Here is a 16,147-nt window from a genome sequence, read left to right on the forward strand (position 1 = left end):
GTCAAGTCAGTTCATGGCACCGAGCCAGGCCCACAATTTGGGTCTGCTGACGCAGAAGAATTCCCTGCAGTAGTTAGTAGGATTCCTCCTCCTGCAGCCTCTCTCAGAGCAGAAGCAAGCAGCCAGCATTCCACTTTAACATTTTCTCAGCTCCCTGCAGATCAGCTTCTACTTCATCTTTCATTACCCTCCAGAAACAGATCTATCAGCACAGATGTCATCTCTGCAGGGCCTCTGAGAAGAATTTTATCAAGGGGTACAAAGTTTCTTTGGGGGCCCTTCCCTTTTCCACTGGGTCATAATTTTAATCATTGGATCATAATTTCTACAAATGATGATATATAAAACTACATAGGCTTACACAAAACGTGAAAGCTAGTCTTCACACAATATATGCAAGCATTCTCTGAGATCTCAGAAAATTCCCAGTTCTCCTCCTTTGGTTCCCAGGCCCCTTTTTGACCCTGGGCTTAGGTAGTTGTACTCCCTGCACTCCCCCTGTTATGGGCCCTGCACTTCTGAAGGTAATGATCCCCCACCCCACCAGGAGCAGGAAATCAGCAACTTTCTGGAGAAGACTGAGGGCCGCTGCACGATGCAGAAGGGCCAAAATGGCTGAAGCAGTACCCTGCGGGACCAGAGCAGCTGCCAGAGGTCTCCTCAGGGTAAGGTCTCCCCCTTACCCCATGTAGAACTCTGCTGGCCCTGATTGGTCTACTAAGATCTGCCCCAGCTTCTTAGCTGGCACAGAACCAAGGAGACCTGTGTTGGCTTCGCAGCTCAGGAGAGGGGATAGGATTTGGTGGCAGACTCTGCCACCCCCCTGCCCCCCCTCCTGGGTCTGATCTACCCTCTGGCCTGCCCACCCTCTGCCCAGTTTACTCTCTCCCTGCCCACCCTCTCCATGCCTCCAAAAACCTTCCTGCTGCCCAGCAGAAACACTCACCAGCGCTCCTCTTCGGCGGCCTGGCAGAGCAGAGGTCCAGCGCCAAGTGGCACAAGCCTCTCCATTAGTGCTGTATGTCTCCTGGTAGCAGAGAAGTGCCTTACGGCACTTTTGTGGCACCCACTGTGTGCGCTGGCTAGGGCACCTTAGGTTAGGGCTATAAGACTCTCCATTCCTAGAGTCATCTTCACTTACCGTTTCAATCTGTCAGAACTAACACAGGACAGAGTGTGAGATCAAACTTTACTGCTTCTTCCTCCACGCACACACATGGGCAAAACTACACGTGACATATGAAATATGTTTAACTCTTTCTCCTCCAGCCATGCTCCTTCCATCATCACTGCCATCACTACCACACCTGAGGTTACTATTAGTATTCCCTCCAAGGGCATAATGGGAGCTTTGAGGAGGGGTATTTTAAATCAGAAAAATTGTTTGGGGAAAGGGTTAAATTGCTCCAATCAGATGTAGAGCTCCCATGCCCAAGGTTCAATTATAAGTTCACATGTGGATTGATTTTTAGTGTGAAGCAGGCCCAGAGAGGGTCCAAGATGTTTTGATAACTGCAGTTTAAAAAAAAAAAATCCAAATTCTGCACCCCCCATGGCAGTAAAAATACTAGCAAACCAATTCATAGAAGAGATAACTTGACCTTATCAAGGTTTCCAACTGACCACATGCAAGCAAAAAGAATGGCCAAACCAGGGGTTTCCCCTTTTTATCCAATATGCAGAAACCTAGGCAGACACTACCACAGAAGGAATCTGAAAATATTCAGAAGTCCCTGCTAGCCAACAAACTGGTCTGGACAGCCTTAGTATGATTAATGCATCCTTTCTGGCTATCTAGAGGGAAAACTCTACCAGGCCTTTTCAAATCATTTGCAAAGCACAGGAATGATACTACCCTATGCAAATTATAGGTTTCCTTTCAGCACCTTATTAGCCCCCAAGGAACAAAGTTCTGACACAGGGATTTTCAACCCTACCTCTGAATGATAAACAAGCACCTAAATGTACTGATGCTGATCTGAGTGGCCAGTAGTGCATCTATTCAGGGACCTACGTTGTGAAAACTGGACCCCAGGGGTGGGAAAGACAAATCATAAGCTGTCTTGTATTTGATACATGTCTTGCATGCCTCTGGTAAGAGAGCCAAATTACCTATCGCTGCTTAATAAAGTACATGACCCATTATGCTATTGCCATTTCCTTCATTTTTTCCCTCCTTTCAGTCATCTTTTATTGGTCAGGCACCAAAGCTTTTCTTCAATAAGCTACAAGCACATATTATGCAAATGTATTCTGAGCCATTCTTCTCATTCTAGTAAATGGTGTCCCTTATCTTTTATGTATTAGCAAATGGTATCACTTGGAAAGCATTATAACATTTGAAAAAGCGGATCATTTCACAATTTTGCAGGGATTAAAGTCTGATTTTACACATGTTAACTCAGAAGCAAACCTCACTGAATTAAATGGAACTTAGAGCACAATCCTAAACAGGTCCAGCGCCGGCGCTGAGCTCCAGTGCTAGGTGTCGCAAACATGCTGTAAGGCATGTCCACAACACCCTGAGAGGAGTCGGCACTGGTGCCAGCCCAGCACCAGTCAGCACCGAGCCCAGTGCTGGTCAGATGTTGCCTGGAGAGAGGTAAGAGCTCCGGATGGCAGTAAGGGCTTTGGAGGTGGGGGGGAGGAACCGGGACGGGAGGGAGGTGGGACCAGTGGAGCCCTGCTCTGTCAGATCCTGAACTCCATGTCAAGCTGGTAGGCCCAACACAGTCTCTGGAGTCTGTGCCAGCAAAATAGCTGGCGCAGACTTGAGACGCCCCATTGTGGGGCTTGGAGCTTCCCCCGAGGAGACCTCCAGCGGCCTTGGCAGTGGCACTTTTTGGCGCCACTGCGACCGGCGGAGCCGCCAGTTTTAGGACTGGGCAATTACTCCCTGGTTAGTGGGCACAGGATCTCAGTCTTTGACTGCATGTATAGATTCTAAGTAAATTTTTCATTTAAGCCTGCAGTCCTATGCAAAATAGGATCCCCACTGAACACAATGGCACTTAACTTCAGAGTTAGGTTGTGCTGTGAATGACACATCAACATAGTAGCAAAGCAGATCCATTTAAATCACCAAGAAAAAAATGGCCAATTTAAATCACTGATTGAAATGAAAATCAATTTCACAGGGTTTGTTTGTTTTTAGATTTTCTAATTATTGTAAATCGTTTTTAATTATTGTTTTTAATGTTGTATTTTTTAAAGTGTTTGTAAGCCGCCTTGTGTGCCCGTTGGGCAAAAAGGCGGGGTATAAATTAATAAAATAAATAATAAATAAATAAATTAAACCAAAATTGCCCGTGTATTCATTTAGGACCATGTATTTACCAGATCCAGGTTCTTCACAAGGATGGCAAGTAAATGTCCATGATATTCGCTAGTAGGTCATGTCATAGATATTAATCATTTAAGCACCGACTTTGAGCCATCTGCAGATATCTAAGGACCCAGTCCTATGCATTCTGCCCCTATCAAGACAGGCATGGCAAAATGGCTCACGCTGCATCCTATGGGGAGGGGGAGTTCAGGACATCTCTTCTTGGTAAGGGAACCTGAGGTTAAGCCACTGCAGCGCAGAAGTGTCTACTCGTGTCTAATCACTGGTCTAATCACTGGTGCAGGTCTTCGTGGCCACAGGATTGAATTTGGGATGGGGCTAGGATTCTGTGGTTGAACCCGCCCCCTTCCCAGACCCAATTTGCCCATTTTCCACCCCATCAACGCCCTGTTCTTCCATCCCTCACCCCTGCTGCTGTCTCATTCCATCCTGCCCAGCCCCATCCCACCTCCCCTGCTGACTTACCTTCATTGGCGGGTCCCAATGGAGCCCCTGCCACATGGCAAGGCTGCAATCTTCCCACTGGTACTCCAACAGCGCACAACTCTGCACGGTGTCCGAGTGTTTTTTTATGACTGCCGTAAGGAAAAACACTGGCAGAACGCTTTTTTCGCCAGTGTTAGAGCCCAATAGTAACAAGATATGAAATTAGAAGTAAAGGTCACCCAAGTGGATGCCAGTTCCTGGATCCAAGTATCAAGCTATAATACAAATTATTGTGCTGTATAATGGTTGATGAAGATATTTCTCTCACAGTTCTCTCATATTTCTCTCTACATCTACAAAGAAAGTGACCTTGCATAAGTTCAGGGGCATAAAGTTCAGTTTAAAGCGATCATATGTTTGCATTATGTTAATACTTCTTTTTAAACGACATTATTTTTAAGAAACGAAAGCTGAAACTTGAAAAAAAAATCCAATTTGAATTTAAACATCAAACTTCTTTAAAAAGAAAATCACTGTTTTTCCAATGCATCCTGTCTGAGAGTCGTTAATTATTGTGCTTCCTGAATTTCACAACACACACCAAGTAATCGCAGTTGCTTTCTTAAGTGTTCACTTCTCTCCAGCTGGAAATTCCTGTTTCACAGTTGGTGACTTCATTATGACTTGCATGTGCAATTAAACAGACAGTTAAGTTCTCTTCACGTGCTCTCTCACCTTGGGAAAATGGATCAGGGGGAAGCACAAGGCACTCCACTGCAGCACTCAGGCTGTGAATGATGATGCCTTCAAAACTTTTTTCCACATTTCAGCCATATTTTTGTCTTTTCCTACGTTGTAACTGGCTTTGCAAGACCATCCCTCAATTCAGACACACCATGTGTTCATTTTCCTCTTCCTGCCCCGCCAACAACTGCTTCTTGCTCTGCAGTTAATCACAAGAGGGCCTTGATTTTTGTGTCCAAGGACACATTGGATTCTGGATACCCATAAAAGGACTATGCTGCAGAGTAATCATGGTTTCATCTAAAATCAATGTAAACATAAACTTCATAATCAATTATTTCAATTAGTAAATAATTAAGATAAAAGATCCAATGTTTGAAAAATAATTTTTTTTTAATTCAAACAAGCTGATCCCATTATGTTTAGCTTGGAAGCATCCTTTCCTTCCCCCCCCCCCCCAAGTTTAATGAAACTTGCTGCAATATAAGTGTGGACAGAACTACAGCCAAAATGCATTAATAATACATCAACAGTTGTTTTCTTAAGGGATAAAAAGTGTCTGAAGAGCAATCCGATGTGTTTCAATTGAATCATACTGTTCCCCCCCCCACCCACCCCGGAAGGATTCTGGGGTGTATACATTCTGAGCATATACAAGTCATGCCTCATTATTCCCTGAGGGTTCCGTACCAGTTCTACTCATTAGTATTTCCACTGCAGCCAGTCTTCAATGATGCTTCCTCCACTCAGGTAACACCAGAGCACTTCACAGAAGCCATACAGTGAAAAACGTAATTGCTATGAACTGCGTCTCCCCCACTTCCTGCCTTCTCCCCCTCCCTGGGCTTCTTCAGCCAATTGTAAGGCACGAACGCCCTTGGCTCCTCCTCCTGCCCTCCCTCAGCCAAAGAAAATATCAAACTTCCCATCCTTCGTCCAATGATCATCAAAGGAAAAGAGAGACCGCTCCTGTCCGCCCCCTCCCACCCTCTGCAAAAGCAAAGCCTTCCCTGCCTCCCAGCTGGAACCTCCCTACTGCTCACCTAGCTTGAATGATGACCCCACAAGGTCTTTCATGCCACAAAAACAGTAAGCAAGCACACCCAGGCACAGGCAGTCACGAATCAGCATGCATGGGGGCAAGTGCCAAGTCAGGGGGCCCTTGACGAAAGTGTCTTCCACACAACTCACGAGTCCACGCATCAGCTAAATATTGCACATGTTTGCAACTCAAGTTCCCAAACCAGTTATTTTGGTTCAATGCAGTTCAGAGCAGTGGTTTTCAGACCCTGTCTTCCCCATCAGCCAATGTCTGCCTTGGGGGCCAGGGGAAGAGTCAAACACAGGTACAAACAAACACATAAATGTTGGAGAGGAGAGTGAGGGAAGGGAACCAGGTGAGTAAAACTGGTCAGATAACTTCAGATTAACTCACCAGGGGCTACTGCTTCTGATCCTCTGGCAAGAAGGCCACTCAGTAACACACATTCCTTCTCCTAAACACTCACTTGTGCTTTGGTTTGAAGATAAGGTACACCCCACTCTTTAATGTAAATAAGCTTAAGCATGTGTTATTGAAATAACAAATTCTTCCCCTGTGTACCCCTGCCTCCATACCCCTGCCCTTCTTCAGTTTCTTGTGTCAATATCTAGATCAGAGGTGTCAAGCTCATTTCATACAGTCGGCTGAACAGTATTCATGGTGATAGCTGACAGCAAAAATTGATGTCATTAAGCAGAAAGTGATATCATTAAGCATGTCATGACCAGAAACAAGCACTTTTTCTCATTTAGGAACAATAGCAGCGGGCAAGGCTTCTGGCCTGGCTGGCGGGAAGGGCAACATTGAAGACACCTGGCCATAGGGACAAAGGAGGGCCTGATTGAGCCCTGCCTTTTACTCCCCATGTATATCAGCAAAAGAGCCTGCCTGTCTGTGATGAGGGGCCTTGGGAGAAGATGCTGAGAAGGCCTGGCTTGCTGAGCAGCAGCTGAAACCTTCCTGGGAAGCACCTTTAATCCTCTGGGTGGAGAAGGAGAAAAGAGTTGTCACCTCAATTGTGAGGCAGCATTGAGTCAGCAGCTGTCCACCCCACCTCCGCCACAATTGCCCTTTCCTGAGGGGGGGTACTCTCCCTCAGTAGCATGAACCTCTCACTAGGATACGTCGGGGCTGCGCTATCCCTCAAATGGCTGGGTAGCAGTGACCCCCCCTTACAAGCTGTGTATGCCTCAAACCACAATACTAACCAGAAGACTTAGAAGTCATGAGTGGACATACCACCTGATCTTGCTAGGTGCGGTTCATTTGTGGCTTACAAGCTGCATGTGATCCTAGGGCAACTGAAATATGGCAGCCAAGGTTGTTCAATAAAGCATTAAAACAAACAAGAAAGTCAACAGTGTAAATATGTGCAGAGAGTACAAGTAAAGACTTGTACCTTTTCTGTCTCAATAACACAATGGGACTGAAGAAAACAAGGAAGAGCAGAGACCTCGAAGAATTAAGCGTTGAACTAGAAAAGCTGAGAGAAGGAGCAATAACATGATACTGCAGAGGCAAAGTAATGGGAAGAGCTGTTAGGGAAAGAGAGGAATTGCAGGATCTGTAGGAAGCAGGTGTCTGGTTGATGTAACGTCATACCCTACCTATTGGTTGTCGAACAGTTGCAGCTCGATGGACTATTAGAACTATTTCTTTCCAGCGAGCTTTGAATCAGAAGGTTGCTTTCAGTTTAACTCTCCAGGCTCTCCTTGTGTGGCTGTTTGGCACCTGTCCCCCAAAATCATGCCTGACCTGCTTCCCAATGTGTCTGTTCTGGAAGACTATACTGGATATTCAACATACTCCAGGAAGTTCTAAACTTGGTCACCTTAGCCTGCAGTTCTTCACACATCATTCTGCAAGGACTGCTATATGGGTTTGGGACCTCTAGGCCACTTGGAATTTGGTTCTTCTTCTTGGGACTGGCTCTGGTCATGGTTCTGGGGCCAAGTCCCTTTTTGACCCTCACAAAGAGAAGCAGAAGGGCCATAGCCATATTTGGAATGCAGCTCTGAGGTGCTGGAAAATCTGACCACCCCTTTGCTGGAGTAAATAAATGACGAGTGATCCATTTCTCCAGCAACACTCGTCTTCCAAGAAATCTTTTTTTTTTATTTACACAAATGAAGAAGTAATTGCACTATTATCAAGATTCATAGACATGACTTCAGAGCCAACTTCAGATTGTGTTTTCATTCCTTTCTATGTAATTAGAAGATTTTTCGGAGGATTCACTGCTGAAACCCTGAACATTCTGGGCCCAGTTTTCATCTGTGCTAACCATAATTAGATCGGCATAGCTCCATTTTACAACAATAAATCGTCTTGTTTCCATTACTGCTCTTCTTTAAATCTGTATTGCTGAAAGATTTCATTAAATTAAAAGTCATGTACAAAACTCCTGAGTGTACACCAGCTTGTTAGGCATTCATTTCTAATATTCGCAACTGTAGGTAAAAGACAGTGGGATGGACACTACCTTGCTTAATGATTTGTGTGAAAATTAGTGATGCACCCAATGGCTGCCCAATCCATTGTTAGACAGCAAAACAAACTCTGGTGACTCTCTTTGTGGATGACAGAGTACGTGCTTTCTCCTGTACAGGTATCATCTCTATATAAGACTACTAAGGGAAGATATAATAACCATCTTCAAGTATCTGAAAGGCTGTCACATGAAAGAAAAGTAAGACTTTATCATTGTGCCTTCTAAGGGCAGATATGAGGAATAATATCTTGACTGTAAGATCTGTTTGGCACTGGAACATGTAAAGAGCCATATAGTTGTGGGCTCTACCCTTATAAGAAATTTTCAAGCAGAATCTGGATAGCCACCTGTCGGGGATGCTGAAGCAGTTGCCTGCAATGAGCAGGAGGTTGGACTAGATGACTTTTAAGGAGACTTCAATTATGCCATGATGCCACATGGGATGGTTTCATAAACAACATTTCTCCTAAAAGTCAAGCTTGTAAATGTTTAAAGAATTCAGAGCCCAATTCTGTGGTCAGCGGCATGGCTCCATGCCGCTGACCACAGTCGCAAATGAGCCGTAAGGCACGTGTGCAGGGCTCACTGCCAGGCTCCCACCGGTGCTAGCCCAGCACCGGCCGGGGCTGGGCTAGCACCGGGCAGTGGCCCAGGTTCCACGGCTCAGTGGTCTCCTGGACCGCCGGGCTGCAGAACGGGAGGCAGGGACTTGGACGGGGGCATGGGGGAGGCGTTCCGGGGAGGGGGGAGGCCAGCAGGGGTGGGGAGGAGGCGTGTCAAGGGGCAGGCTGGAGGCGTGCTGGGGGTGGGTGGGAGGAGGATCCGCGGAGCTGAGCTCCACAGGATCCAGGGCGCTCATGGAGGGCTGCACGCTCTACACGAGCGCCTTTTCTCTACTGGTAATGTGAGTAGCCCCACTGTGGGGCTGCTCACCTTACTCAGGGGAAGGGGACGAATGTCCCCTTCTCCTGAGGAGCCTTCCATGGTAGCGCGGGAGGCACAGGATTCGGAAGCAGCCCTTTTGGGTGCCGTCGAGCCTGGGTGCTCCGCACAGCTCAGGACTGGGCTGTTTTTTAAAAAACAGTGTGTGTGAATTCTACTGAATGGGCAGCCCAATCCTGAACTTCCTGGCGCCTGCTGAAGCAGCGGCACCAAAGTGGCTACTGCTGCATCCAGCGAGTACCGGGAAGCAACCGGAGGTCTCCTTGGGAGAAGGGAACTTTTGTCCCCTTCCCCCGGGAAAGCTCCACAATAGGGCTTCTCATGACACAGAGTTCAGGATATGGTGGAGCAGAGCTCTGCTGGTCCCATCCCCTCCCATCCCGGTTCATCTCCCATTCTGCCCCCCACCCTTGTTCCACTCTCCCCCTGCCCCCCCCAGTGACTGCACTGCCACCCAATGATCACACTTACCCCTGGTGGCAGCATGTCCTCCTACTGGCACTGGGCCCAGCCCCCAACTGGCACAAGCCCAATGCCGGCACTCTGTACTCTAATGGTGTCATAAACGTGCTTTACAGGCAGGTTTACAACACCCAGCGCTGGCACTAGGGCTCAACGCCGGCGCTGGGCCACTTTAGGATTGGGCCCTCAGTTTGAATGAGTGCTCTAGTACTGAGAGAAGTAGCACAGACTTTTCTCCGTGCTGGAAGGCTTATACCTCCTGACTTTTTGTATAGCTGCAAACAGTCCTTTGCTACCCCCCATCTCTCCTTCTCCTCCACCTCCATGTTTTTCCTCACTGTCAAATTTTAGATTGTTAGCTTATTTGAGGACAGAGATCCATCTCTTTTGCTTAGGAAACCATAAATTGTCAAATGCAGGGATTATTATAGATAGGATCGTAACAAGACCTGAGGCAGGGCAGTAATTCAATACATGGCTCCCCATCCCTTTCTAAGATCTGTGTATTAAATCTCACACTACTAATAGAGATTTTTATCAATAGAAAGAGTTCAATATAGTGGTGTGAAAACAAGAACAAATTCTACATGGTATCAAAAGATTCTATGAAAAGGAGGGATCACAGAATCCTACATAATAAGGACAGGAAAATAGACTTTAGCTTTAAAATGTGATTGCAAAGCCTCCTCCTCAAATGTAATGCACATCCCTAGGATAAAAAGTGCCATGCACACCATTCTGAGCTGCTTAGAGAAAGGATGATATAAAAATGTGAAAAATAAATATTTGTAGAAAAGTGTGGGTGCCCAAGAAGACCTAATATTTCACTGAACGCTGGCTGCTGGCTCACTATTCAAGTAGCTTTCCCTTGATTTTGTGTGTGATTTTGCTTTCATATGAATGGAAGTTTCTAAGAAGTTGTTATAACACACAGGCTGCAATCCTATGTGGAGAGACGTGTGCTTAAATGTACTGACTTCTTTTGGCTCAGGAGCCCCTAGGTCTGCACAGGACTGGGCTGAGAATCACAAGAAAATTAACTAACCTGCTTAGCATTTCATTATACAGAGAACCTGTTTACTTAGCACAGCATTATATCAGTAAAAGGAAATACGTCAAGCGGTACATCAGCAGAGTTTTTTCTTCACATTAAGCATCTATTTTTTGCCTGATTAAATCTCAGCTTTTATTCTTTTTCCCTGAGCAAAAAATAAACAAAGCAAAAGAGACCCCTGCTGGAATGGTAGTAGAACCTGCTTCTTGGCTCCAGTCAAACAATCAATGACTCCATTCAAACTTTAGAACCTCGGTGTACGCATCAATTCCAGCAGCTTTGCTTTAGGCTCCTATCTTAACCTTAAATCTTGGTATTTTGTAATTTGCCATACAATAAAACTGAAAACAAAAAAGTAAACTTGTCCTGCTTCACACCTGAACAGCATTTGTGTGTTGGGAGGCAGGATGTTCTTAAACGATATAAAAGAAATGGGCCACAGATACTTTATATGATTTCCTACTCCTGGAAATGGACTTTATTATTATTATTTACATAGCACTATTCACATATGTGTCACTTCACAAGTAATGAGACTTGCCCCTGTGGGTTCACAAACTAAAATCAACACAAGGAAGTCTAAAGGGAAAGGTGGAACGGGGAAGTGGAGCTAGGTGTAAATGGGGAATGAATAAGTGATTCACATCCTTATGCTTACTATGTGAGGACAGTCTGGACAGATGCTCCCTGGAGTCCCATACCAAGTCTCTAAGTAGTTGAAGAAAACACTACCACTGCATCTTTTTATTCCAGACTAATTAATCCATAACAAGTATTCCCCCTTTCATTGAACCCACCATCTCACAAAATTTAGGCTCACGTCTCCACAGTAATAAGCACATGCTGAATGAGTGGGTAAAATCCATCTTTTAGCTGCCAGGAAAGTAAGTAAGGCTGCCATTGTACATGCATCTACACAGGAGAAAATAGCCGTAAATCCCACTGAATCATGATATGAAGCTGCATAAGTGTTGTTAAGGTCAAACATTCTAATCAGGTTGCTGGCACACCATACACAGAGTACAAGGCTGTAATGTTGTGTAAATTTGTCTACAATAACTCATAAACAGAGGAAGATAACTGCTGTACACGCTCCTTCTTCTGAAAAGTTGGGGGTGGGGGCATCTGTATTTTTACTTCTCAAAACCTCATTGACCATGAGTAAGCCAAAAGACAGCGAGAAACTGGGTAACTCATCCTGGGCAACTAAATACGCACCCTCTAATTCTCTGAATGTAATCTACATATGTGATTCATACACTGTAGTCGATGCTCCCACAGGTATGAATATGACCCTCCACCACTCATTTCAGCAAGCCACACTCACTCACCCCCACCCACTGGTTGACCTGCAGCCCCATGCTCAGACTGCAATTCTACGTGCACTTTCCTGGAAGTAAGCCCCACTGAACTCAATGGAACTTATTTCTGAGTATACAAGCACAGGATTGCACTGCCAGTCCACGTGAAGGCTGTTGCTGACAAGCTGCAAACCTATGTGCACTTTCCAGGCAGTAAGCCCCACTGAGCTCAATGAAACTTGCTTCTGAGTAGACAGGTACAGAATTGTGCTGCCAGGCTGCAATCCTAAGCGCACTCTCCTGGGAGTAAACCCCACGGAGCTCAATGGAACTTGCTTCTGAGTGGACACGCAGAGGACTGCGCTGCCAGTCGACGTGAGGGCTCTTTGGGGCCCCAATCCTACGTGCACTTTCCTAGGAGTAAGCCCACCGACTCTGACGAGGCTGCGATCCTGCGCGCACTTTCCTGGGAGCAAGCCCACCGCCCCTGCTGGGGGGCTCGCGAGCAGACATGCACGGACGCCCGGACCGACCTGTCGATGCTGATCACGCAGAGGGTCATGATGGAGGCGGTGCAGCACATCACGTCCATGGCGATGAAGACGTTGCAGAAGACGCTGCCGAAGATCCAGCGGCCGCCGATGAGGTCGGTGACGCTGACGAAGGGCATGACGGCCACGGCCACCGACAGGTCGGCCAGGGCCAGCGAGACGATGAGATAGTTGGAGGGCTGCCGGAGCTTCTTGACGAAGCAGACGGAGATCACCACCAGGCAGTTGCCGGCGATGGTGAGCAGCGTGAGCAGCGACAGGGCGGCCCCGATCACCACCTTCTCCACGTTGCCGTAGCTCAGGATCTGCTCCCCGCACTGCGAGTCGTTCGCGCCGTCGCCGGGCGCGCCGAAGCCGGTGGGGCTGAGCGCGCTGGGGCCGCCGCCCGCGCAGCCGCCCCCGGGGCCGGCGGTGACCCCTTGCAGGAGCTTCCCGCCCATCCCGAGGCGGGGCGGCTGCAGGGAGCCCGCGAGCATCCTGCCCAGCGGCCGCGGGTCCTGCGGGGCGGGCGCGAGGGCGCGCAGGGGGCCGGAGAGCAGCAGGAGGGGGCTGCTGCTGGTGCCGTGCAGGTCGAGGACCATATTGAGGACGGCCGCCCAGGAAGCCAGCAGCCAGCCCCCCGCACGCCCGCCTCTCCGCGCGGCCGCGGCTCCCAGCGCTCCGGCCGTCCCGGGCTCCTCCTGCCCGGGCAGGCGGCCCCGCCAGCCACACGTCCCCCGCCGGCAGCAGCCGCGGGGACGCTCGCATAGCCCGCTCGGCTGCAGCGCGCCGCGCTCTGCAGGGCGATCCGCCTCCGCAGGGGGCAGCGTGTCACGCAGCCGGCCCGGCCCCCTTCCCCATCCCGGGAAGCGGCGCCAGCCTGAGGCCGCCGCTCCTCCGACCTCGCTGCGCTGCGCTGCGCTGCGCTCCCCTCGCTGGGACGGCTCGGAGCCAAGTTCCAGTGGGGCGCCTCCCTCCCGGCCACGCGCTGTGTATGCCTCGACGGAGCGCACGGGCGGGGCGCTCGGGGGCGTGGCGCATGGCTACTCAGAAGCAAGTCCCGCTACGGTCAATGGGGCTCACTCCCAGGAAAGTGTGGAGAGGACGGATTGCAGCCTCAGAGCCCGATCCTTGGCATGTCTACTCAGAAGGAAGTCCAACGATAGTCAATGAGACTTACTCCCAGGAAAGTGTGGAGAGGATTGCAGCTGTGGTTATCTGCTCCGGAGGCAGGGCTCGGGGAGAGCATTGCCCAGAGGGTCCTCTTTTCCCAGGACATGTCCTCTTTTTAGCCTCGTGTCCTGGAAAAGAACTTCAATGTCCTCCTTTTCCCTGTGAGCAGGTGGTGCAGAGCCTTCCTGCTATTATTAAATTTAATTAATTATTATTTATTTAATTTATTAAATTAACAAATTAAATTTATGTAATAAAGTTCCAAATTTAGTAATAAGTAATGGTTGGCAACCTTCAGTCTCAAAGACTATGGTATAAGCCTACAGCACCCAGTATTCCTTGCAAGTACTAACCAGGCGTGAAGCTGCTTAGCTTCCAAGATCAGGCATGTGCAGAGTAACAGTTGCTGCCTAATAAGTAATATAGTTTTTCAATTCACCACGTGAAATCTATGTGCATGAATGTTTTTAGCCTTTATTCTGTCATGTCCTACTTTTTCCTTGGAGGTCCTACATTTTGGGGTGCTTTGTCCTCTTTTGCAGTTATGATGTCCAGTCACCCTGTGGGCTCAGTGAGAGCGAGGGCTTCACCCCGGAATCTGTCTTCCTTCCCTGCCGGGATTCAGTCCCAAGAGAGACACTGGTTGGCAACCTTCAGTCTCGAAAGACTATGGTATAAGCCTACAGCACCCGGTATTCCCAGGTGGTCTCCCATCCAAGTACTAACCAGGCCTGACCCTGCTTAGCTTCTGAGATCAGATGAGATCAGGCATGTGCAGGGTAACAGTTGCTGAGAGATGTGCTGCAGTATTAAGGGCCGGCAGGCCAAGGGACAAGTGCGTCTCCTTTGCCAAGTCAGTAACATAGCTAGAGGGGGTGCAAAGCACTAGGGGCCCAATCCTATCCAACTTTACAGCATGGATGCAGCCATGTCAGCAGGGCATGTGCTGCATTCTCTGGTGGGGGGGCAGTCATGGAGGCCTCTTCAAGGTACAGAAACATTAGTTCTTATACTTAGGAGCTGCACTGTGGCTGGATCAGTGCTGGAAAATTGTGATGAACCTCCCTTTTAATGCTTTGCACTCTCTCTAGCTATGCCACTGCGCCAGGTTCACAAGTTCATAGCCATTGTTGCTTACCTGCATGGTTTTGTTGCACCGTGGAGTGCTGAGGGAGGCATGTTGTGTGTGATTAAACCTGCCTCACAGATCAAACAGAACTTTCAGATCAGAGAGGCTGTGGTCTTCAGCTGAGTCAATTTATTTGGCTACTGAGAGCATGCATCTTTCAAGTGATAAAACAATCATTAAACCAACACACCTTAAAAAGAACCACCAAAAATCACATTCCAGGGAAAATGAAACTACCAGCGAGCTAGGCCAACAGCCTCCTGGAATAGCCAAGCACCACATGGCAATGCCATTAATGAGGCAATGGCCAAGCAGATCTCCTGGGGCAGTTGTTCCACATCCTGGGTGGAAAGAGACAGGAGATCCAACCAGCCTCACCTCTGAAGATGGCTGGACATGCAGAAGACCCTGTCCCAGTTATCTGAGCAGATAACTCATGTGTGGGCAACACAGCCCTTCAGTTGACTGGCCCTGATACATCAGCTGTCAAGAGAACTTTGAACAAGGCTGAGAAACCAGCTTAGCTAGCAATAATAGTTTTACATGCTCCATGTGAGGCTTGTTCTGGTCATAACCCTGACTGTCACTTTTTACAACAATGATACTTTTCAATGTAGCCCTGTAGCAGCCACCCAACCTTCATTTAACTAATTCATGTGTGACTATCTATGTGCACATTCAATTATGTGTGGCCAACCACAGAGTGATGAGAATCCTAGTGATGCGCATATGAAATGACCTGGTGTAATCGCTACAAATTCTGATGTTGCCACTTTTTCTTGGCAGGGCTGCTGTACACAGCAGGCAGAAATTTAATGGATGATGATGATGATGATGATATCATCACCTCCTCCCAACCCAGTCCCTCCCCTGCTTTTCCCCTCCCCGGAATGCCTCCCTCCCTGCCCCGACTTACCATTCTGCCACTCAGTACTCAGACAGAGCACCAGGCAGTGTCTGGCCAGCCTCCAACCGGCATTGGCCCAGTGCAGGCTTGTGCTGAGCAAGCTCCAGCAGTGGACCACCATGCCTTACAGCATGTTTGCAACAGTGTGCGCTGGCGCACCTTGCTTTGGATTGGGCCCTGAGTGTTGCTGATGGACCCTGATCCACCAAATCCTATCTTCCATGTCAGGCTGCAAAGCCTGACACGGATGCTCTCAAATCTGTGCTGGCAACATAGCCAGCTCAGACTTGAGAAGCCCCATTGCAGGGCCTGGGGCTTTTCCCAGGGGAAAGGAATGAAAGTCTCCTTCCCCCAAGAAAACGTCCGTAGACCCTGGCAGTTCCACTGGATTCAGAGGTAGCCATTTTGGCACCGCTGCACCCGGCAGTGCTGCCAGGAACAAGACTAGATTGGAGGGCAAGCTCTTCAGTTGACCTCATGGATGGGCCACACCTGCTCAGAATGTTTAGAAACTGCTGAGCTCAAAGATACTGCATTTCTGGAGTGTTCTTTTTTGAAAATGTGACTTAGCATTTCTAGGCGTGGAGGAGAGAAGAATTT

At 48.2% G+C, this 16,147-nt stretch overlaps 1 protein-coding gene and 1 pseudogene across 1 annotated transcript in view; both read right to left on the reverse strand.

Moving 5' to 3' along the window:
• Positions 1-13,035, reverse strand: part of HTR7 (5-hydroxytryptamine receptor 7) — a 51,366-nt gene extending 38,331 nt beyond the window's left edge. The window contains exon 1 of the mRNA XM_066619506.1: positions 12,342-13,035. Within this exon, the coding sequence (XP_066475603.1) occupies positions 12,342-12,940 (599 nt within the window). The 5' untranslated portion in view covers positions 12,941-13,035. The remainder of the gene's footprint in view (positions 1-12,341) is intronic.
• A 1,153-nt stretch (positions 13,036-14,188) lies between these two features.
• LOC136646627 (5S ribosomal RNA) lies at positions 14,189-14,308 on the reverse strand (annotated as a pseudogene).
• Between the last annotated feature and the right edge of the window lie 1,839 nt (positions 14,309-16,147).

The sequence above is a fragment of the Tiliqua scincoides genome, chromosome 3 (genome assembly GCF_035046505.1).
Source record: "Tiliqua scincoides isolate rTilSci1 chromosome 3, rTilSci1.hap2, whole genome shotgun sequence".
Lineage (NCBI taxonomy): Eukaryota > Metazoa > Chordata > Lepidosauria > Squamata > Scincidae > Tiliqua > Tiliqua scincoides.